We start from the raw sequence: 22,931 nt of genomic DNA, 5'->3' as shown, positions 1-22,931 counted from the left end.
AAGCATAGGGGTGGAAATCGGAATGGAATTTCCGAGTTCCATCAATTTCGACAAAAAGAAAAATATCAAATCGGAAATCCCCCGGTTTCCAAAATTCCGACTTCTGGGTTTTCCGATTTTTTGGGAACATAATTGGATAAAATTATCGGAAATTACAATTTCCGGTCCGATTTTAGTTGCATTTTTTAGAAAATTTGTGTTGCATTTTGGTTTTATTGCATTTTGTTGAACTCTCTTTAAATTTTATTGTATTTTGTTGGAAAAATTCGAAAAAAATTGATTTATTTAACGAAAAGTCTCATTATATTATAATTTGGTACGAGAAATTATAAATTAATGCAATTTCCAAAATTCTGCCGATTTCGAGCCATTCCGAAATCGGAATGAACTTTTGAATTCCAATTTTTTTGAAACAAAAATCGGAACCCATTTTTTATTTTCCGAAAAAAATCAAAAAATTTCAAAAAAGTTATATCCAATCCGTTCCATCCGATTTCCACCCTTACGAAGCAGTGGTATGGATTTGGGCCTAATCGATTCCCTGGCCCACGGAAAAAAAAAATATACGAAGACTATTAAATATTACTTAAATCTCAAAATAATTTCTTGAAATATAAAAAATCAAATCTTAAAATTATCTTATTGCAAAATACGCAGGGGCATATTCGTAATTGAGTCACGTTATCTGTTATCACTACAAACTTCAGCTCTCCCTCCCCCATTACTCATTTCCGAAGCAGCACAAACTCTCTCCATCCATGGCGATGGCTACTTCTCTCTCTTCTCTCACCTCATCCTTATCTTCTCTCTCATTCTCCTCCCAAATCTCCCACAAACCAGCCCACTCCGTCCCCTTTCCTCTACTAAAGCCCCTCTCCTTAAAATCCACCGCCGCCCCCAAATTCCCCGCACTCGCCGTCGCCGCCTCCGCCGCCGTCGCTGAATCGGAGGTCGAAACCGTGGACTTGAAGAAGCTGGTGAAAACTAGGCTTCCAGGTGGATTTGCCGCGCAGACCATAATCGGCACCGGCCGCAGAAAATGCGCCATCGCTAGGGTTGTTCTTCAGGAAGGTTCCGGAAAAGTCATCATCAATTACCGTGATGCTAAGGTAATTCGCGCTCCGGATTTCGATTATTACCCCGATTTTTCGTTAATTATACCGATTTGTATTGAGAATTAGCTTTTATGTGTACCTAATTTTTTATTTTTTTGAAAATTTGATTAATTTTTCTGAAAGTTTGAGAGGGAATCGTTTTATAGTATGTAAAATGTAAAATGTGTGTGGATTTGGATTCAATTGTAGAAGTTATGTGTACCTTGAGGTGTTGTCTTGCCAAAGAGATGCATGAATTTTACACGAAAAAAATATCGTTTTTATTTTTAATTTTTCCACCACACGAACAAGTTCGAGTAGTACCAGTAAACACCTGCAAAATCTGACGATTTCTTATGCTAGTTCGTATGGAAAAGAACATGTGAATATGTGGATACGATTAGGGATGTTGGTTAAGATCGAGAACAACTCCTGTTACATGGAGATGGAAGTGAATTTATCTATGTTAAATTGCATTCTCCACTCGACACAAAACTCGGATTAGGATCCATTCTTGGTCAGATAGACAAAACTCGTCTTTCCGATAAATTTTTTTCCATGAGGAATCAGCATTTATTTTTATAGAGAAACCATTTTGTGAATCCAAGTGAACGTGATTCGATTTAAATCGAACATAGAGTGGAATGTAATACGAGAAACTATTTCGTTTCCCTCGTTTTTTTTTTATCATGTTAAATTTACTTGATGATAATGTTTGTAGGAATACCTTCAAGGCAACCCTCTATGGCTACAATACGTCAAGACTCCACTCGTGACTCTAGGCTATGAAAGTAGCTACGACGTATTTGTGAAGGCACATGGTGGCGGGCTTTCTGGGCAGGCCCAAGCAATTTCACTCGGCATTGCTCGGGCATTGCTGAAAGTGAGTGACAGCCATAGATCACCATTGAAGCAGGAGGGTCTTCTCACTAGAGACTCGAGAGTGGTCGAGAGGAAGAAGCCTGGATTGAGGAAAGCTAGAAAGCGCCCTCAGTACTCCAAGCGTTGAGGTTATATTCGTAATTTTGGCATCGTATCTTGTGCTTTTTTTTTTGGTAATCGCGGATATTGTTTTGTGACTTTCTTGATTTGGCTTTTCTCAGGGTTGGAATTTCGAATCGTCCTCAAACTGTGGTAAAGGTGGAGTTTTTATCGAGTATCTTATTTCGGATGACTTGTGTAGATTTTCTTTTTGTTACTGTTAATGGGAATCGAATTCTTGTGCTTCAATTTTTTGTTGCGATACATTGAATGTTTATTATAACCGTGGTTCGTTTACCAAGCTTATGTAACTCATCGAACTCGATCTCCGGAGCTTGTGTCTGTTAACATGAATGCTGCAAATAGTTGTTGTCGTATATCGATTACTGCAGATTATGTGCATTATTCATTTATTGCAAAGTAATGCATTGCATCTAATCCATAGTATATATGTATATATACGCAAAAAAAATTGATTTTTTTTTTTATAGGAAAAAAATAAAAAAAATGATAAAACTACTCCGTAACAAAATCATATTTACTGGAAGGGTATTATTTTTGAACTTTTAACTCACTCGATTCAAAAATAGGGGTGTGAACGTGCCAAGCGAGCCTGTTTTGGAAGGCTCAAGCTCGACTATTGACTATTTGTACTCGAGCTCGAGCTTGGCGGATTGAGATTTTCTGACTCGAGCTCGAGCTCGAACTTTTGTCGAGTCGGCTCATTGAGTTTATGAGCCTGCTCAACTCATTTACCACCCCTATTCAAAACAAAGTCACTAAGTACAACCTACATGATTTTCAGATAATTAAGTTCTTGAACAAAGAGTTCAATTAGCAAATTACAATGTGCATGTTTTTTAGTTAATAGTTATGCTTTCAAATAAACCCTTAATTCGAAGATATTAGTCTGCAAATTGCGGTCGACCATTATTCCGCGACCAACATCGAGTTGCTCCGGGTGGTAGACCGTTTTCGGATGGTGCTATTTGGCTTCTTAATCGATGGAACTTTAACAAAAAAGAGAAAGTGTCTTCGTGTGAAAAAACCCTTGTGTTTTCTCGTTTTTATTTTGAATACTTTTATTTTTAAGATTTAACCGAAGACATTAATACGAAAAGAAACAATTCTCTTAAAGTTTATAACCGAAGGCAAGTCTAAAAATTAAATAAACCAATTAATGAATTAGGTACTTACCATACAAAATACAACGGCCAACACTTTTCAGCTCGAATTTGTCGACATGGTTAATCTAGTATGATTTATATTTGCAGTTTGCAAACTAATAAAAGAAGAACATAAAATCATGTACAATTAAAAAAAAAAAGATTTCTTTACAATACAAAATACTCTAAAACCAAACCATGTATGCATTAATAATTACCAAACTAAAACTCCTTGGTTTTCTCAAAAAATAAATAAAATAAAATAAAGAAATAAAAGGAAACAGAAACTCCTTGGTATATTAGACTTAGTACAATCAAACACGAAACTATATAAAGCAATTTCGTTGAGCTAAATCAGCGTAAACCCCAATCGTAAAGCACAAAACCCCTTTCTCCAATTTCTCCCTTCTCTCTCTCTCTCTATTTACTAGCAGAGATCAAAAGGAGATTATTTATTATAATTATTATTTTTTGGTTAATCAATGGAGGAGGATGATTACGATTACGGGTTTTGCAGCGATGATGAAGAATTTGATGATCGAGTTGATGAAGACGAAGGTGCCCAATCGTTTGCGGAAGTTGATGGTGACTGTCAATTTTCTCTCTCCAATGGCGGCTGTTGCAAGGTACATACATACAGAATTAATTCTCGGTTTTTTTTTTTTTTTTTTTTTTTTTTTTTTTTATTGAAGTTGCTAATTTGTGATCATTACCTAGAAATTAGAATAATTGTTGGAATTTATTATTTAACGATAATTGATTGATACGAAGAATATTAGTGTAGATAAATCAGACTTATTGTAGCCCAGTTTTTATATAAATAAATAAAAATCGGGTTTTTAGATGACGAAATTTCGTAGTTCGGACGGATGAAACAACGGTGAATTTGATGAATGTATTTCGTGGTTTTGTAGGTAATCAGAAAGGAGTCGCTTTTGGCCGCGCAGGTTTGTTCGTTCGATTAATTTTTTTATTTTTTATTTTTTATAATTCCATTGCTATTATTAACTAATGTGTAAAAAAATCGGGTGTGAATTCTGCAGAAGGGCGACGTGCAAAGAGTGATGAACTTTCTTTCGGTAAAGGAACACCACGCGCGGACTTTGCTTATTCATTACCGGTGGGATGTTGATAAGGTCTGCACGGTTTTCGTCGAGAAGGGGAAAGAACAGCTGTACGCAGAAGCTGGAGTGTTGGCTATTGAAGGCGGTAACATAAGTTCGTCTCACTGTTCTACGGAAAGAACATGTCTGATTTGCTTCGACGAATTTCATGCTGACAAGATGACAACCATGGACTGTGGCCATTGTTTCTGCGACGAGTGTAAGAACCTCGTACTTTATATGCACTTCGAACTTGAAGCCAAAATTATAACTATTTAACTAATAATTGTGCACTCTGTATTGTATGAGTCGTCTTATTCATTAAGGCCTTGTTTGGATCGGATTGCTTTGTTTTCAATGTGTCAAATTATTACTTGCTAATGTTGCTTATATTATATTTTAATGTTGCTCTGAACTTTATGCCAAAACCTAGTATTTTTCATGTCTACGTCTTCGGTTAAGATGGTGAATCCTTATACAAAGTTGTCTTATCCGATTGTTTTTTTCGGTTTAGGTTGGACGGAGCACTTTATAGTGAAAACCAACGAGGGGCAGAGCAGGCGAATCACGTGCATGGCGGACAAGTGCTACACAATCTGCGACGAAGGAAGCATCAGGAACCTGTTGAGTGCGCGGGACCCACAATTGGCGCAGAAGTTCGATCGAGTCCTCTTGGAATCTTACATCGAGGATAATAAGTCGGTGCAGTGGTGCCCCAGCGTTCCTCACTGCGGGAACGCCATCCGAGCTGACAAGGACGAGATTTGCGAGGTCGAATGTGCTTGCGGCCTGCAGTTTTGTTTTGGCTGTTCGTCTGAAGCACACTCGCCTTGTTCGTGTAAGATGTGGGAGTCTTGGACGAGAAAATGCAGCGACGAATCGGAGACTGTTAATTGGATGCAAGTGAACACGAAATTCTGCCCCAAATGTCATAAGCCAGTGGAGAAAAACGGAGGGTGTAATCTGGTCTACTGTGTTTGTAAACAAGCCTTTTGGTGAGTGCTTTCTCTTTCTATTGTAAATACTTTTGTCATAAATCTAATTACTTTGAAGAATAACTCCATCTGTATATCGGGCTCGATAGGTATGGTCAAATTACGAAAAAAACGCTCTTGTTTGGATAATTACATATACCTCCCTCAACTATAAATCTTCTTACATCTCCACCCTTATGGTGTCAAATTCAACATAATCATCTAGATTCCGTGGAATGTTCTCTAGTTTGTAATTGTTTTGTGAAAAAATACAGTTTCTGATGCACCACAATCTGATATATACAAGCCAAGAGTCACTCACATCTTATGATCGATCGTCTAGCTTCAAAATGTGGAGCTCGAATGGGATAAAACGGGTCCAAAATTGAGAATATTCCACATAATCTAGAAGATTCCACTAAATTTGAAACCGCAAGGGTGGACGTGTAAGAAGATTTATAGTTGATGGGTGGTTGTAATTACCCAAACAAGAGGGGGGTTTTTATAATTTGACCATTTTTCAGGGGTGGTTGTAATTTACCCGTATTTATTTATTATTTCTTTTTCTTGGTGCAATGCAGTTGGTTATGTGGTGGGGCTACTGGTACAAAGCACACTTGGACAAGCATCGAAGGCCACGAGTGTGGGCGGTATTCAGAGAAACAAGTTAAGGAAACCGAGTCTGCAAGAAACTCACTGTGGCGCTACACTCACTATTACCAACGCTACAAAGCCCACATGGATTCTTTGAAGGCCGAGAAAAACGGCAGAGAGGAATTACAGAAGAAGATTAGCGCTTTAGAATCCAGAAAATTGGAATCTAAGTATTATTTTTGGGTCTCAGAAGCATCGTCTAGGCTCACGAGATCGCGGCAGATTCTGTGCAACAGTTACCCGTTTGCTTACTATATGTTTGGCGATGAGCTATTTCAGATGACCTCAGACGAAAGGACGATAAATCAGAATCTGTTTGAGAATCAACAACAACAACTCGAGACGAATGTTGAAAGACTGTCGATGGCTTTGGAAGATCCTTTTGACGAATACGATGACGAAGATGTTTTGGAAGCAAGACTTAAAGCCGTCAATCTCGGTTCAACTGTTGACGTCCTTTGCAAAAAACTGTAAGTTTTTTTTTTCTTTTTTTTTTTTAATTATTTCGACGTTAAGTTGTTAAGCATGTGGTGACTTGTACAGTAGAACCTCGATAAATCAATAACCTCGATTAAATAATAGTTTCTCTCAGTCCCGACTCGGCGAAAACGTGTTAAATTATTAACTCGATAATTTAATAATTCGCTAAATTAATAGAATTTCCCTGGTACCAACTGTATTAATTTGTTTAAATGTGGGTAGGTTAGTTAATTGGATTAAATTTTACAGTTAAACCTCTATAAATTAATACAGTTGGGACCAGAGAAATTCTATTAATTTAGCGAATTATTAAATTAACGAGTTAATAATTTAACACGTTTTCACCGAGTCGGGACCGAGAGAAACTATTATTTAATCGAGTTTATTAATTTATCGAGGTTCTACCGTACTACGAACTGATTAATAGGGAGTTTATTGCATTTAGTACCTGTGTGTTATATCGAATTGCTAAAGAAATCCTCACGTTATTTTATTAGCAAAAATACATATATAGTGCATTTTCTATTTTTGCACACAACCACCTAAATTGTGAGTTTTTAGGGTCGTTCGCTGAGAAAAAAATGAATCATAGAAAGTTGTTTGCCCATAAAATAACATGAGAATATGAGTCCGACGAATAATATTTATTCATTTAAATTGTAATAAATGTTTCAGTTTAGTTTGTCTTTCAGCTAAATGCGCAAACACGATAAATTGCAGGTACGAATGCATCGAAAATGAATTACTTGAGGGAGTTGGTGCTGATAAGCAGGCAATTCATAAAATCGCACCTTATAATTCAAATGGTGTAGAGAAAGCTTCGGAAATCGGCATTTGAAAACTGGTATTTTTTCCCTTTCTTTCAGATATCTATAGTATTATTCACTCTTATTTCATGTAATATATATGTTTTAACTAGAAAGAACATATTTGACAGATTTTGCGTATATAGTAAATAGTCATTTTATTTATACCCTAACAACCGGGAGCAGCAGAGGACGATGATTTAACTACAAGGCGACCTGACAAATTTTGCAGTTATCGGAAATAGTATATGTATACTCTTGCTTAGCGTATTCAGATTATCCTTATCTATTTTTTTTCGTAGATGCAGAGATTATTTTCTTAGAATTGTTCGTAAACTAATTGTGACGAGCTAGATATGTTTTATATAACCGATTCGCTTCTTTTTCAGTTGAGGTTGTGACAATAGGTTTTTGTTATGATTTTTTTTTTCTTCTCTTTTTTCTTTGTGTAATTATCAAGTATAGTTACACCATTAGTACTTTAATGGCGGAAGTCAATTTTGTTGTTCGATATCGGTTCCCGGGGACGAATTGTTAGTCGTATTTAAAATTATGTTTAATTACTTATTCGATTGTTCCAAAGAAAATAATATTTAAAATTTTATTAGAGAGTGAAAAAACATTGTCTCTTTACCATGTATAAACTTTAATGGAATCTTTTTATTGTGATGGTAATTACAAACAAAACATCTAAAAACAAGAACAATAATAATTAGAAAGAAAAAAAAAAGTAAAAGAAGTCCAATGAAAAGTAATTGTGATGGTTACAAAACATTGTACTTTATTTACATACATTTATGCTTAAAAAAATTAGGTACACATGAATAATAGATAATTTTCTTTATGTATGTATATATATTATTTACTATAAATCCCTCATTTTCTTCTAAGTGTTTCAACTAATTCCACCACGAAAATACCAATGATGTACCACGTAACACCCGCTAAAACACACTGCAGCCACGAGCTATTAACAATCGTCAGCAAGAGCGAACCGCCAGCGTGGTCTTTCACATCAGCCACATGCTCACCGAGCTGTGACCGAACAACTATCACAGCCACAAGTGCTGTCCCAATCGGCACACCCCACCGGAAAGGGCTGTTCGAATCCACCTTTCGCCTGATCAGTAATTCATCATTATTGTTATTATTATTACGAACCTTTTTCCTAGAATAACTAGTCGAGTCTTTGGGGCTAGAATCTGGTGTGGTAGCCTCCGGTGGAACTACAGCTGAGGGCGTCCAATATTCGTCCGATTCTTTGGGCAGTACTTTAGTAGTAGTTGCTTGTTTTCTAGCTTCAGCTGCAGCTTTTAGCTTCTTAATATTCGGACCAAACTGTTTTCTTGGTTGCGAGCTTTGCGTAGCTGGAGAATTAGCATTTGTGATCGGAGATTGCCAATATAACCAATTCGATATCATTTGAATCGCTTGAATAGCCGAGAGTTTTGATGCTCTGTAATCGTCCGATTCCTTCAAAAGATAGGAGTATTTATTTTTATTGCAACATATAAGAATGATATTCAATTAAACTCTGCAAATTAACCAAATATATATATGATGATTAGAAAACTAGAGTTTATTGCATTTAGTACCCCCGTGTTATATAAAATTGCTAAAAAACTCCTCGGGTTATGTATATTAGCAGAAGAACCCGTATGATGCATTTTTTAGCACACGGTCCCTAAATGGTGGGAATTTTAGGGGGCTAGTTTGCTAAAAAAAGAATCATAAGGGTTTTGCTAATATTTATAACATTGAGGAGTTTTTTAACAATTAGAGTAAACACAGGGGGTGTTAAATGCAATAAACCCTAAAAACCAATTCCATTAGTGGACTAATCTTTAATGTTGAGATTAGGGCAGAGAAATAACCTTCGAAAATTTTGCAGAAGCTTTGTGCTTATCATATCTAGCCTGGAATTTCTCGACCTCGTCGAAAATATCCAATGTCCGTTCGCCAGCTGTATTGCTCGCACCGATTCTGACTTTCCCTCGCGGTTGCTTAGACATTACGAACTCAAGGGCAGCCAAATTGGACCTCTCCACAATCCTGTCATTCGAAATTAGAACATCAATTCAAGAAACCAAAATAAAAAATATAAAAAAATGAAAATTTTCAATTATAAAAGATGGTAAATGTAGATTTACGAGATGCAATCGACCGGACATGCATCGATGGCTTCTTGAATTTTGTTTTCGGAATCAGCCCATTGAGATACAACTCTTGCTCTACCGTATACCGATTCGACTGCAAATGTATTTTCGGCCAATAAGGCACATTTTAAGCAGCCTATACACTTGACCTCATCTACAAAGACAGCCCTTTGCTCACTATCCGATCCAAACCACGCTGAATATATTGGCTTGCCCGTGTATCCTTGCATATCCGTGATTTTCGCTAGCTCCTATATCATTGATTTTTCGAATTATTGCATAAGAATGAAAATGATAAATGAAATAATTTTCTCTATTTCAAGAACTCCACTATGAAGACAATTGACATATATTGCTACATCATACTAAAATCGAAAAATTTGAAATCAAGGAACATTTTTGATACGATAATACTTCTTCTTTCTTCAATTAAGTTCATGGATTTTACAATGTGATGATCACAAACTAAGATATTTTCTTAAAAAAAAAAACTAAGATATTTTCTTAAAAATTTACCATACACTTTGGAAGAGCTTATAAGCTCTTAAACATCTTATAAGCTCATTTTAACATCTTATAAGTTTAGCCAAACACCCCTATTGTTATTAATATTAGCAAAACCCCCTTTATGATTCAATTATGGGTAAATTACAACCACCCCGAAGAATGGTCAAATTACAAAAAAAAGAAAAACTTCATGCTTGGATAATTACAACGACCCCTAAACTATGAATCTTCTTACACGTCCACTTTATTGGTGTTAAATTCAACATAATTTTCTAGATTATGTGGAATATTCTCTAATTTGTACTCGTTTTGTGCAAAAATGCAGTTTCTGATGCACCACAATCTAATACATACAAGTCAAAAAACATATATTATGATCATCTTGGTTCAAAATGTGGTGATTGAATGGGATAAAACGGGTACGAAATTGAAAATATTCCATATAATCTAGAAGATTTCCACTAAATTTGACACCGTAAGGGGGCCGTGTAAGAAAATTTATAGTTGGGAGTAGTTGTAATTACCCAAACAGAAGGGGGTTTTTGTAATTTAACCATACCGCAGGGTAGTTATAATTTACCCTTCAATTTTATTAGCAAATTACCCCTTAAAACGTCCCATTTAGGTAGTTGTGTGCTAAAAAATTATCATACGGAGTTGTTTGCTAATATTCATAGGGGCTTTTTAGCAATTCGGTATAACATGTGGGTACTAAATGCAATAAACTCAAAATTCAAAATCCCCCAGAATCAAAGGAACACGTGAGCTCGGAGGAATTCATAATTCATGAACATCGATTTAATTAGGGCACTTAAATCAAAATCATCTGGATTTCAAAAAAAAAAAAAAAAAAGATGGTGTTTTTAGCAGACCTTATCATAAGCCAAGCGGGAAGTGGGGTCAGAGAGAAGAGCGTACGCCTCGTTGAGAACGATGGCCATATCGTGGCCGGAGGGTCCGGCGATGTCGGGGTGGCACCGCTTCTGCAGCGACCTGTACGCCTCTTTGATCTGCGCCTTGTCGGAGGAAGCGTCGATGCCGAGAAGTTCGTACAGATTGAATTCCGCCATGTGAGAGTGCTGCTGCGACGACCACGAAGCTCTGCATACTGATAATTTGCCTCTTCTAACGATTGTTGGCTTCGCCGGCGGTGGAGATTGGCTGATGATGTTGCTGGCGGAAAACGTCGTCGTTTTGGGTGGGGTGATTGAGGAAGGGGTGTGTAGGAGAAGATTTGCTGACGCGTGCATTTTTCTTCTCTGTGTGAATTGACGAATGGTTGAGGAAGAACAAGTTTTTCGCCTCTTCTTCTACACTACTCGCTCAGATATTTTTCTTTTTTTTGGATATATTACACCCACCTCCTTGAGGTAAGATGTAATTACAAAATAAACCCCTCTTGTGTTAGAAATTACTTCCAGTCCCCTGAAGTTTGTTAATTTTTTGCATCTACCCATTGTTAAAAGGCTGTTAGTGTAAGAAATCTACAAACTGCAGGGATGTTGATATAATTATGGAAAATGGAGGGTTAAGGTCGAATCGAGCCATGTGATGATGGAATGCCGAGGAGCTCATGAGATTTGGAACTGTTATCCTCTCAATCAAATTCCGGCTAAACGACCTCTATCCATATGACAATGGATATGTACGCTGCACCAACACCTGGATTAAGATTCTTACAATTTAGCAATCATTATTATGTGGAAAATTTGGGAGATTAATAATAAGTAAAATTCGGGGTGAGGAGATTATGAGAATGGGTGATGTTTTAGCTTGGTGCAAGAGTTATCTAGACTGGTTCATGCATAGTTAAATCCTGTTTGCATTATCTTGTAAACCGTCGAATAAGGGTTTTATGAAGATTAATATTGACGTTGCATTTCAGGTGGGAAAAACTATTATGCTACATCTCTTGTTGCTCGGAATTGGAGATTGTGTCTGGTGGAACGTTCAGAAATTCCTTGGCAGGCCGACCGTCGTTGATGGGAAGCCTATGCGGCTCTAAGGGCTATCATGGCTGCGAGGGAAAAGGGTTGGGATGAAGTAGTAGTTGAAGGCGACAATCTCCAAGTGATCACAATGCTTATGACAAAAGAACACAATTCTCTTCCGTTTGGGGCGTTTACTGAAAATTGTCTATCCCTTGCTTGTCTTTTTAAAAATTGTTATTTTTCTGTCGTTAGACGTTCGGCTAATACATTGGCTCATTCCATTGAGACTCGGTTTAGCTATGCATCAAGGACCTTCCCTTCTATCGAAATTGGCGGAAATAGCATAATAATATTCTCTATTTTCCCATTACAAAAAAGATAGATAGATTATGTAATTAATGCTAAAATTTGGATAATCAATCAAAAGCACGCGACTTTTTATAATTTATATTCAATAATATTTATAGAATAAATAATTAAAAAGCATGGCGATTAAGAAACCAAAAATTCAGTTGTTTAAATGCAATAAAGAAAATTTAAAAACGAATTGAAAATCACGGATTTCATTGACTAAGTAATTTTTATAGTTAAAGATAAGTAAATGCAATAAAGGAAAAAATATGTTGAAAAAAATTGTATAATTGTTAATTGAATTGATTCAGAATAATTGAAACTGAAACTTGTGGACCAAAATATGACGATATTTGACCATGAATCTTGTCATTATATTATAATAAAAACGCTATTTGGAGAAAAAATATGACCATATTTGCCCGCAAATCTTGTCACTATATTATAGGTATCCTGAGATATCGTCAAATTACAAAAAAAACCTCATGAGATAATTACTAAACCAAATTGTGAATCTTCTTACACGTTCATTGTTATGGTGTCAAATTTAACATAATTTTCTAGATTCCGTGAAATACTCTCTAGTTTCTACTCGTTACGTGCAAAAATGCAGTTTCTGATGCACCACAATCTAATATATACAAGACAAAAAATACATCTTATGATTATCTTGCTTCAAAATGTGAAGCTCAAATGAGATAAAACGGGTACAAAATTGAAAATATTCATATAATCTAGAAGATTCCACTAAATTTAACACCGCAAGGCTGAACGTATAAGAAGATTTATAGTTGAATGGTGATTGTAATTACACAAACATAAGGGGTTTGTTTCATAATTTGACCATACATCAGGGATGATCGTAATTTACTCTTATATTATAATGTATAATAATAAGAGTAAATAAAAAAGCCAATTTCACGAGAACATTTGTCCACAAAAATTACGAGAATGCCTCACCTCTGGAGTACATCTGTCACATTTCTCAAAAAAATTGAATTAATTAATCTCATTATTTCACCTGAAAGTTCAGACATCAAAAAAAATTAAGCAACTCAATTTGTTCTTCTGAGCTCGGAGGGAGGAGAATGGCGAAGTCGAGCGCCGACGACGAGGAGCTCCGCCGCGCGTGCGAGGCGTCGATCGAAGGCACAAAGCAGAAGATCGTAATGTCAATTAGGGTGGCCAAGAGCAGTGGGATCTGGGGCAAATCCGGCAAATTGGGCCGCGGTAACATGGCGAAGCCTCGTGTTCTCGGCATTTCAAGTACGCCAATCCCATCGATTTCTATATATTCTCGTATTTTGTTGAGCTGATCTACCATTTGTTGGATATCCTTCGCAATTCTATCTTTAATTTTTTTTGGGGGGTGGGTTGAAGAGTTAATTCTGGACCTAATTGAGTTTGCAAATTAATCATGAAGAGTGATGTTCATGTTCCTAAAATTTTAGAATCTTAGTTGGCTCCTTTAGTGGAGGTTTATTGGCTTAAGACATTATTATGTAGTTAATCAGGTCTTTTCAGTTGGGGCTCAAATGGTGGAATAACTGAGCAAATACGAGAATTTTACGAGTGATTATAAGTCCACGTAGCTCGAGAGGGATATCTTACAAACTTATCCCCGATTTTCATTTCGCTTGAGTTAGCTTTGTTGTATGGTATCCTTGCTATTATTATCATTAGAATTTTGAGTTGTGAAGCTTATTCCGGAGTTCGGTTCGGGTTAAATATGACTCACGAGACTGTCCTTTCATGTATTAACATACGTGATTTTTTAGTGTGTTTTAACCTGTCCAGATTGCATATATTTAGTGGTAACTAATTGTGTCAATATGATTGCACCAAGACTACTACATTTATGTTGTAGAATGATATGTAGCGTTCGATTTATTGATTATTTTGGCCAATAGAACTACATCATTGTTGCAGCGAAGGTAAAAGCTAAAAGGACTAAAGCTTTTCTTCGTGTCTTCAAATATTCCAATGGAGGTGTGCTTGAGGTAAGTTCTAAACACTTGGTTGATTCAGATTTGTGTATAATGTTTTTTGATCCATAACGCTTGGCACAATTTATAGTAAGTTAATAGCTCCCTGGATAAATATATATATATATATATATATATATATATATATATATATATATATATATATATATATACACTAATGATGTTTAAAATAATGTATTTATCATAGCAAAAATATGAAATGAGGATAGAAGGGACAGTTACAAACAATATGGTAGCGACATATGTAGCAACTTATATATCTTTTGGAACTTCTCTGATTTTACCGTGGTTTGTTTAATTTTTCTCATGTACTTATTAGTGGCTTATATAAATTTATCTACTCCACTTATAGCCTGCGAAATTGTACAAGCTGAAGCATCTTTCAAAAATTGAAGTTGTAACGAATGACCCTAGTGGATGTACTTTTATGCTGGTATAGCTCGTTACTCTATCTTTTTCACACCCATTTTGTGTTCACAACTTGGAGTATTTCCCTTTTGGATTATGTTTTTTGATATTAGTAACACTGATTCTATTGATGAAGGGTTTTGATAACCTTAGAAATCAGAGTGTCGCCCCACCTCAGTGGACTATGCGCAATGTTGATGACAGGTATGATAGTGATCCTGGTTACGGAAATACAGTCTTTACTTGGCAACTATGTCGTATAAATCTTCTGTATGAATTTTTTATTTTTATTTTTTGATGATCTTTTATTGTAGGAATCGTCTTTTGCTTTGCATCTTAAATATCTGCAAGGATGTTTTGGGTCATCTTCCTAAAGTCGTTGGCATTGATGTAGTGGAGATGGCTCTTTGGGCTAAGGTGCAATTGATATTGTCCAGTTTATTATTGAGCCTAACTCTTTACATAGTTTACTGTGACTGTTCTTGTTTCAAAACTTCTGCTGATTGTGGTCATTAAATTCTTCGGTTACATTAATTTAGCATTTCTGCAAGGTTTTGTCCTTGAGAAACTTTGCATATACTCAGTGATGAATAGTCAATTATTTGTTAGGAGACGTTAGCTATGATGTTACTTTTCAAGTTTCTTTAAAGATAATTATTTAGAGTTTCTATGCATTATTATATCTGATTATGTAAATTACGTTAAGCAAGGACTGGGGCTTGATGTGAATTTTCTTAAATCCTATATTTGTCTTTTCATAGAAGATCTTTTAGAACTATACGTTTCCAGATTTTTTACATCAATTTATTCTAATTATATGGACAGTTAATCTCATAATCTTTATTAGAAGAACATATACTAGTGTTCTTTCTTGCAAGTTTTTAATTATCAATAATATTAGTATGTAATCTGTTTTATATCTCAAGTTTTCTGTTCATATATTTAATAACTCATCTACTCCTGATTGTGTGAATCGATTCAAACATTTTTCTTTGCACAGTCGATACCATCTGCTTAAATAGAAAATGTTAGTGATTCATGATATTTATTTCCATTTTTTTGATACTCTCCACCAATAACTCTAAATTTGTCGACTGTTATGTATAACTTCTCCAGGAAAATACACAAGCAGTTACTAAGCGGCAGGGAGACCTTGAAGACGGGCTTTACCAAGTTGAAGTTACAGAAGGTGACATGAAAGTGACTGTTGAAAGGGAACTTGTGTCTCAAGCGGAGGAAGAGGACATGGAAGCTCTTCTAGGCACGTATGTATTTAAATTCCAACAATTACATTCTTACACCTTCTGAGTTTGTAGAATTTACTCAAATGGGTTTTTATGGAACGTCACATATAATGCATCTATAGAATGTGAAACAGATTTTTCTTAAAAGGAGTTACGATTGTTGCTTAAGAATAGATTATCTTTTTGCATTGGAGAACATAAAAAAAAAGTCGCAAGCTGGTTAAGTCCCGGAGCTTCCAGGGGGAATGCTTAAAGATCAATGACTACTGACTAGAGAATGCTAATCTAGGTTGATGGTCAGAGGGTTGGCTGACTGGGGTTAGGTGATGTCATGTTATGCCTGTCTAAATGTAGTTTTGATTTTCTTTAGGAGTTTTGGGTTATTAGTGCTGTTTTTGGAGGTACATTTGGCTGTTTGTAGTTAGTCTTTTCAATTGGACAGAAGGGGTTCTAAACATCTTGTATAAAAATGAAGGATATGTAAAATGGAGAGTTGAAGAAGATCCAAGAAGCTTGTTAACTGAAATCTTAAGTAATTAAGCTTCGTTAGGATGCATCATGCAATCTGGAAAGCTTGTTATTCTCGACATAAGTTATAGATAGTTGATTATAACGTAATGTTACAGACTTCACTGCTACTTAACCCCACAAGAAATGGGTTTTATTTGGGATTTCTTAATCCCATGTTTTTTCTGTTCTAATCCACATATGTCATGGACTTTCAGATATAGTACTCTGTCCGTATACATTTTAATGATCTCATGATGATTTTGGGATTTATCCCCAAAAATGTTTATTTATCCGAAAAGATGTCGCCCATTTTTTTTCATAAAAATTATCACGGACTGTGGTATTTGAGAAGAAATTTGAATTTGAAACTGTGCTCGTCTATTTTCTGGAAAAAGCCGTTGATTAGAATTCGAGTTTGAGAAATGTAATAATTGAAAACTAGCTAGCATGCTGTATCCCAAGATTTGCTACTTTGTTCTGCCTGTGTCCCCCTTTTTGTAGCTATAAGTTTTGAAGCAGTTTATAATCTCCGCATGCTTCGTCGCTACTCTTTCTGTATTACTTCAACTCATTGCTGATATTACTCAAAATTGCATAACTTGCAGTTATGTTATGGGTATTGGTGAAGCGGAGGCATTTTCTGAGCGATTGAAGCGAGAGCTTCAAGCATTAGAAGCCGCAAATGTACATGCAATTTTAGAGAACGAGCCTATGATACACGAGGTTGTTTTTTGTTCTTTATGTGATGTGTCTTTGCAGTGCATATGGACTTTTCATCTTCTTATTATATTTATATACTTTCTCCTTACTATCCCTTATAGCCAAAAAGAACTCTCTCGCCACATCCTCGTTATTTTTTCTGCAGAATAATTCGTGCAGTGATTTAAGATTGCTTAGTGGTAACCCACCTGAAATATGTCTCTGTTCAGTCTGACTTGTCCTTCAGTAAAGATGCAGCTATTAATTCGTTAAATGTCAAGAGTAACAACTTTTACAATTTGTTAGTATGTATATTGAATTTGAAGTTTTCTTTTCTTTTTACCTTTTATATAACCTGATTTTCTGGGTTATGCAGGTATTACAGGGCCTTGAGGTAGCAACAAATTGTGTTGATGACATGGATCAGTGGTTAGGTATTTTCAATGTAAAACTACGGCACATGAGAGAGGACATAGAGTCGGTATTAATCTCTAGACATTTTTATATGATTTTCTCATTACTTACCGTATTAAATGATCTTTTAAACTTAAGCTATTCCCATTATATGTTTTAATGTCATGTGCAGATTGAAACCCGGAATAACAAACTGGAAATGCAGTCAGTAAATAACAAATCGCTAATTGAGGAACTTGATAAGCTTCTTGAAAGATTGCGTATACCGTCTGAGGTCTTTTCATATAGTTTTTTTTTTTTTTTTTTTCTAACACAAGTCCTACAACATACATTTTTGGTTTTTTATTCGTTGTTTTCCTCATAAATGCAGTATGCATCATGTCTGACTGGGGGATCGTTTGATGAGGCACGAATGCATCAGAATATAGAATCATGTGAATGGCTAGCCAATGCTTTACGGAGCCTTGAAGTGCCCAAGTTGGATCGTACCTATGCAAACATGAGATCTGTATGTGAATTATCTTATCTCTCTACCTTTCTATTAACATTAATTGTTATAAACAGTTCACATGAGAAAAAATATCTTAGATGTTACCCATTTCCTAATGTGAAATAATGATGTTGCATAAATATTTTTGATTCTCATTTGAGAACAATGGTTGAAATCAAGAAGGAGGTTGACTTGGTAATGGGAAGAATATGATTTCATTAGTTAACTATGATTTTGAATTTGTTGAGCCATTTGAAAACTCATATTTTGTAAGTTTACATTGATAAATAGATAGCATTTAATGATGCTGCAATGATTGCTTATCGGCGATGGTGGATGAAACTCTTACAGGTTAGGGAGAAGCGTGCAGAACTTGATAAGTTGAAAAACACGTTTGTTAAAAGAGCAACTGAGTTTCTGAGGAATTATTTTGCTAGTTTGGTGGATTTCATGATAACTGATAAGAGCTATTTCTCTCAGGTAATGCAATGAAATATGCTTTTGTCAATTGAAAACAAAAATATAATCAGTTCTACTGATTGTGTTTTTTTTTTTCTTTCTTTGATGACACTTCGGTTATAACAGCGTGGGCAACTCAAGAGGCCTGATCATGCAGACCTGCGGTACAAATGTAGGACATATGCTCGCCTTTTGCAACACTTGAAGGTAAGATGGAAGATCTATTTACATGAAAACAATTTTTTTTTGGTGTTCTTGTTTGTTTCATTACTTCTGATACCTATTCCTTTTTGTTCAATTCTGCATCTGCAGAGTCTTGATAAGAATTGCTTAGGCCCTTTAAGGAAAGCTTACTGCAGCTCTCTGAATTTGCTTCTACGGCGAGAGGTGAGAGAATTTATGATGTTTTGTCAAAGTCCTTGTAGTTAATTTTCTTGGTCATCTTTGTTCTAAGCACTCTCTATTGTACGGTGGCATGGGGTTTTCACGTGTCTCCTAATGGTGCATAATCCCCAAGAAATGGTGTTTTGGTGCATATGCCTCATGGGCATCTCATATTTAATAAATATGGAATATAAACATAATGTCGAGAATAAAAATTCGAGCAACATTCTTGAAAACTAATAGGGATCGTAAAATGGAAATTTACTATAGAAGGCATAATCTACCGAATGAATGAAAAATTAATCGGTAGCTCTTGAGACAATATAAAACTGATGGGAAATTATTTTTAGACAACAGACAATGAGATATAAATTTTTAGAAGAAAGTATGACAAATATAAATTATTTTTTTATTATATTAATTTTCTATGCAAAACAAGGATACAATAACTTGGAAGAGGACATATCCTTCTAAAATCAACATGAAGCTCCGGATGAACAGGAGTAAAAGATTTGGAGAAAAGTAGAGGCGAAACTGTCGAATATTCTCAGTTTTCAGTGGTTTAACAAATTTGAATTTTAAGTGTCGCTTATCACAAATTTAGATGATTAAGACATTGCTTTTATTTTCTATTCATTCACATGTATTATTTATTTTACCCTGCAAACTGGTTTGGTGCTCCCCCGAGACTGAACAAACTTATCATACATGCTTTTACGTTTGCACGACAGGCTCGTGAGTTTGCAAACGAGCTTCGTACTAGTACAAAAGCATCGAAGAATCCAACTGTGTGGCTTGATGGTTCTGCAGCCTCTAATCAAAATACAAATAGTGCCGACACATCTACGGTTTCTGAGGCGTACGCCAAAATGCTCACGATTTTTATTCCGCTTCTTGTTGATGAGGTTACTGTCAACCCGTTGAAATTCTCTCTCTCTCTCTCTCAAAATGATTTTTGTCATAAACATTACCTCTTATGAAATACAGAGTTCTTTTTTCGCGCACTTCATGTGCTTTGAAGTTCCAGCTCTTGTTCCATCAGGAAGTTCCAACGGCAGCAGATCTGCACCCAATGATGATGACGATTTGGGTATCATGGATATTGATGACAATGGCAAAGCTGGTAATTATCCATAGTTTCTAAAGTCCCTGTTTGGCCCATTGGATAATACCGTTTCTCAATTTTGTAGGTAAAAAAACTGCCGACCTGGAGGCCTTAAACGAGTCACTTCGTGATTTGCTTGATGGAATACAGGTACCGTGAATTGAAACCTGAAGCTCTATTATATTTGTGTTTTACATCAGTTGTTATATGTTTAGTTGAACGAAAATTTCTCCTTCCCTTTTTCTTGTTGACTTTTTAGGAAGATTTCTATGCTGTGGTCGACTGGGCGTATAAGATTGATCCTCTTCGTTGTATATCAATGCATGGAATTACCGAACGCTATATTTCTGGTCAGAAAGCTGATGCAGCAGGGTTTGTGCGTATTTTACTTGATGATCTTGAAAACAGAATTTCTACCCAGTTTAGTCGTGTAAGTTACACACACACACACACACACACACTAATAATATTATTGATAAAAAATTTGAGCAACGAGTTTGCTTCTGTACATGTGACTCTAAATAGTTTATTGATACATAATGTATTTCAGTTTGTCGATGAAGCTTGCCACCAGATTGAAAGAAATGAGCGAAATGTTCGGCAGGTGGGAGTCTTGTCATATATACCCAGGTAAACTAGACTTAATATGTTCGTACTGAGATTAATGGTTTCGTCAACTTTCTTTTCCTTCTATTCTTTTTTTTTTCCTTCTATTCTAGAGGGATACTACTTCTCGACTTTGTTTGAGGAAAATGTTCAAAAACTTATTTCTGAACTGCTTCTATTGTTGGCATCCTTATACAGTTAAGCTTCTATAAATTGATATTAAACCTCTATAAATTGATACAGCTGGGACCAGCAAAATTCTATTAATTTTGCGAAATATTAAATTATCGAACTAATAATTTATTGAGCCGGGACCGAGAGAAATTATTATTTAAGCGAGGTTATTAATTTATCGAGGTTCTACTGCATGTATTCATTTTGTCATACTTTTGGATAGGTTTGCTATTCTTGCAACCCGTATGGAGCAGTACATTCAGGGACAGTCAAGGGATTTGGTTGATCAGGCTTACACGAAATTTGTGAGTGCTTCCCTCCTCTTAACACTGCAAATTAAACATGTTTATAATAATGAATCTTAATTTGGATCTTGACTTTGCTTATTCCCACATCTGCATTACTCCGACTTTATAAGCATTCAGTGATATGATGTGTAGTATAGTTTATAACGTTCAGTTTCCGTACTACAATTGTAACTCATGCTGTAATATATAAAAACATATCCGGCAATGTAATATGAAGTACCGACTCATGATCATCTGGAAGGGAATCGTATTTTGAAAACATAATTTGGCAGGTCACCATAATGTTTGTGACGTTGGACAAAATTGCTCAAGCAGACACGAAATATACAGATATTCTGCTCTTAGAAAATTATGCAGCATTTCAGAACAGGTACTTATCAATTTCGTTTCTACTCGTATATCACTTAATTTACGAATACTGGACTTCTTGTAACGTGTATTATACTTATGAGTTGGTACCGATGTACAGTCTATATGACCTGGCCAACGTTGTAGCCACTTTGGCAAAATTTTACCACCAAGCAAGCGAGTCTTATGAACAAGCTTGCACGCGCTTTATAAGCACAATCATATACTACGTAAGTACTCTATTTCATGCAATTGTGGTTTTGTTTCCTCAATCCTGTACTTTTAACCATCTTTGACCTTCGAGCATTTACGAAAAGCGCCAATGCACAATCTTGTAATTTCGTCTGTCTTAAATTTTGAATGGATCTTTCTTTCAATGTTTTATCAATTTCATTCTTGAAATTGAGAATTTACGCTACTTTCTTAACTGCAGCAATTTGAACGACTCTTCCAGTTTGCTCGCAGAATAGAGGATTTAATGTTCACAATCACACCAGAAGAGGTTAGTTTCGTTGGCATAACATATAATAATACATCTCTGTCATGCTTTACAATCAAAATAAACTCCGGCAAAAAATTGCAGATCCCGTTCCAGCTTGGATTGTCGAAAGTGGATCTCCGAAAGGTCGTCAAATCAAGTTTATCTGGGGTATGAAAACTGACAATCTTTGAGAAATTCGGCACTGGTTTGGTCAATATTTGCTAAAATCGTTTTCTCGTTTGTAGGTTGATAAGTCCATCACTGCAATGTACAAGAAGCTGCAGAAGAATCTGACCTCCGAGGAACTGTTGCCTTCGTTATGGGACAAGTGCAAGGTAATCTATTTGTAACAGTCGTTCAAGATTTCAAGGTATATCTTGAATTGTTTACATCACGATCTATTGATTATTGAACCTGTGTTTCTAAATGTGACAACGTATGTGCTTTAGTCTTGTATTTGTTACTTATATAAACTCTTCCTTCGAGACGAAACTTGTTTTTTTTTCTTTCCAACTGTCAAATGTCTAACCTGATGCGTCGAACGTATGACAGAAAGAGTTTCTGGACAAGTACGACAGCTTTGCGCAACTAGTAGCTAAAATATATCCAGGCGAGAATATACCAGACGTCTCGCAAATGAGAGATTTATTGGCGTCCATGTAGAGGAGTAAAGTTTAGTTTTTTCTTTTTCTTTTTATATAGTTGCCCTTATGGTTTTCCTTTATTTTCTTTTTCACCCCTGTTTGTTTTATTCATAGATCATCTTACTTAAGTGAAGATATATCTGTTAGGGCGTGTATGTATGTGCGTGTGATGTCTACATATGATCTTTAGTTTCTAGTCACTATTGAGTTTCGCTCTTTATTTGTTTATTTATTGTTGCATAGTTAATCAAGTGTTGTGGTATATGTTAGTGAAGTTTTTATTTTATTTTATTTTATTTATTAGAAGTTAGAAGTGTACATGTTAGTGAATGTTGGGTTACTCATACAAAATGATACTAAAACAGAAGTTTAGAAAATAAAGAATGGAAAGAGATAGACAAATATCGTTTCAACACATGGAACTGTTATTGTTTCCAAATGGCTCATT

General features: G+C 35.6%; 4 protein-coding genes across 5 annotated transcripts; 3 read left to right on the top strand and 1 right to left on the bottom strand.

Annotated features, from left to right (window-relative positions):
* Window positions 1–613: 613 nt before the first annotated feature.
* On the top strand, window positions 614–2,452 carry RPS9 (ribosomal protein S9). Its single transcript, XM_012990164.2, has 3 exons — window positions 614–1,109; window positions 1,816–2,104; window positions 2,198–2,452. The coding sequence occupies exons 1-2, from the start codon at window positions 759–761 to the stop codon at window positions 2,101–2,103; spliced, it is 639 nt and encodes a 212-aa protein (XP_012845618.1). The 5' UTR covers window positions 614–758; the 3' UTR covers window position 2,104; window positions 2,198–2,452.
* An 882-nt stretch (window positions 2,453–3,334) lies between these two features.
* On the top strand, window positions 3,335–7,769 carry LOC105965568 (putative E3 ubiquitin-protein ligase ARI2). 2 transcript variants are annotated; one of them, XM_012990140.2, is made up of 7 exons: window positions 3,335–3,867; window positions 4,156–4,188; window positions 4,285–4,564; window positions 4,859–5,339; window positions 5,900–6,442; window positions 7,173–7,296; window positions 7,390–7,769. In XM_012990140.2, the coding sequence occupies exons 1-6, from the start codon at window positions 3,724–3,726 to the stop codon at window positions 7,288–7,290; spliced, it is 1,599 nt and encodes a 532-aa protein (XP_012845594.1). In that variant the 5' UTR covers window positions 3,335–3,723; the 3' UTR covers window positions 7,291–7,296; window positions 7,390–7,769. The 2 variants fall into 2 exon arrangements, with proteins under 2 accessions (XP_012845594.1, XP_012845587.1); XM_012990133.2 differs by having other exon boundaries at window positions 3,543–3,867; window positions 7,173–7,425.
* Window positions 7,770–7,970: 201 nt separating this feature from the next.
* On the bottom strand, window positions 7,971–11,252 carry LOC105965584 (DNAJ heat shock N-terminal domain-containing protein). Its single transcript, XM_012990152.2, has 4 exons — window positions 10,794–11,252; window positions 9,409–9,665; window positions 9,133–9,310; window positions 7,971–8,731 (listed from the first exon to the last, which is right to left on the bottom strand). The coding sequence occupies exons 1-4, from the start codon at window positions 11,169–11,171 to the stop codon at window positions 8,135–8,137; spliced, it is 1,410 nt and encodes a 469-aa protein (XP_012845606.2). The 5' UTR covers window positions 11,172–11,252; the 3' UTR covers window positions 7,971–8,134.
* Window positions 11,253–13,074: 1,822 nt separating this feature from the next.
* LOC105965560 (exocyst complex component SEC3A) lies at window positions 13,075–22,711 on the top strand. Its single transcript, XM_012990126.2, has 25 exons — window positions 13,075–13,469; window positions 14,133–14,203; window positions 14,562–14,642; window positions 14,754–14,821; window positions 14,932–15,034; window positions 15,734–15,882; window positions 16,977–17,094; window positions 17,447–17,551; window positions 17,657–17,758; window positions 17,855–17,992; window positions 18,326–18,454; window positions 18,560–18,640; window positions 18,746–18,820; window positions 19,549–19,722; window positions 19,805–19,940; window positions 20,008–20,072; window positions 20,182–20,352; window positions 20,473–20,552; window positions 20,926–21,007; window positions 21,283–21,380; window positions 21,480–21,588; window positions 21,792–21,860; window positions 21,942–22,007; window positions 22,085–22,174; window positions 22,392–22,711. Exons 1-25 carry the CDS (start codon window positions 13,292–13,294, stop codon window positions 22,500–22,502), a joined length of 2,649 nt encoding a protein of 882 aa, XP_012845580.2. The 5' UTR covers window positions 13,075–13,291; the 3' UTR covers window positions 22,503–22,711.
* The last annotated feature ends 220 nt before the right edge of the window (window positions 22,712–22,931 follow it).

This window comes from Erythranthe guttata, chromosome 3 (assembly GCF_056151865.1).
Source record: "Erythranthe guttata isolate IM_541 chromosome 3, IM_541, whole genome shotgun sequence".
In the NCBI taxonomy this organism is placed as follows: domain Eukaryota; kingdom Viridiplantae; phylum Streptophyta; class Magnoliopsida; order Lamiales; family Phrymaceae; genus Erythranthe; species Erythranthe guttata.
This window is presented reverse-complemented; position numbering and strand designations above follow the sequence as displayed.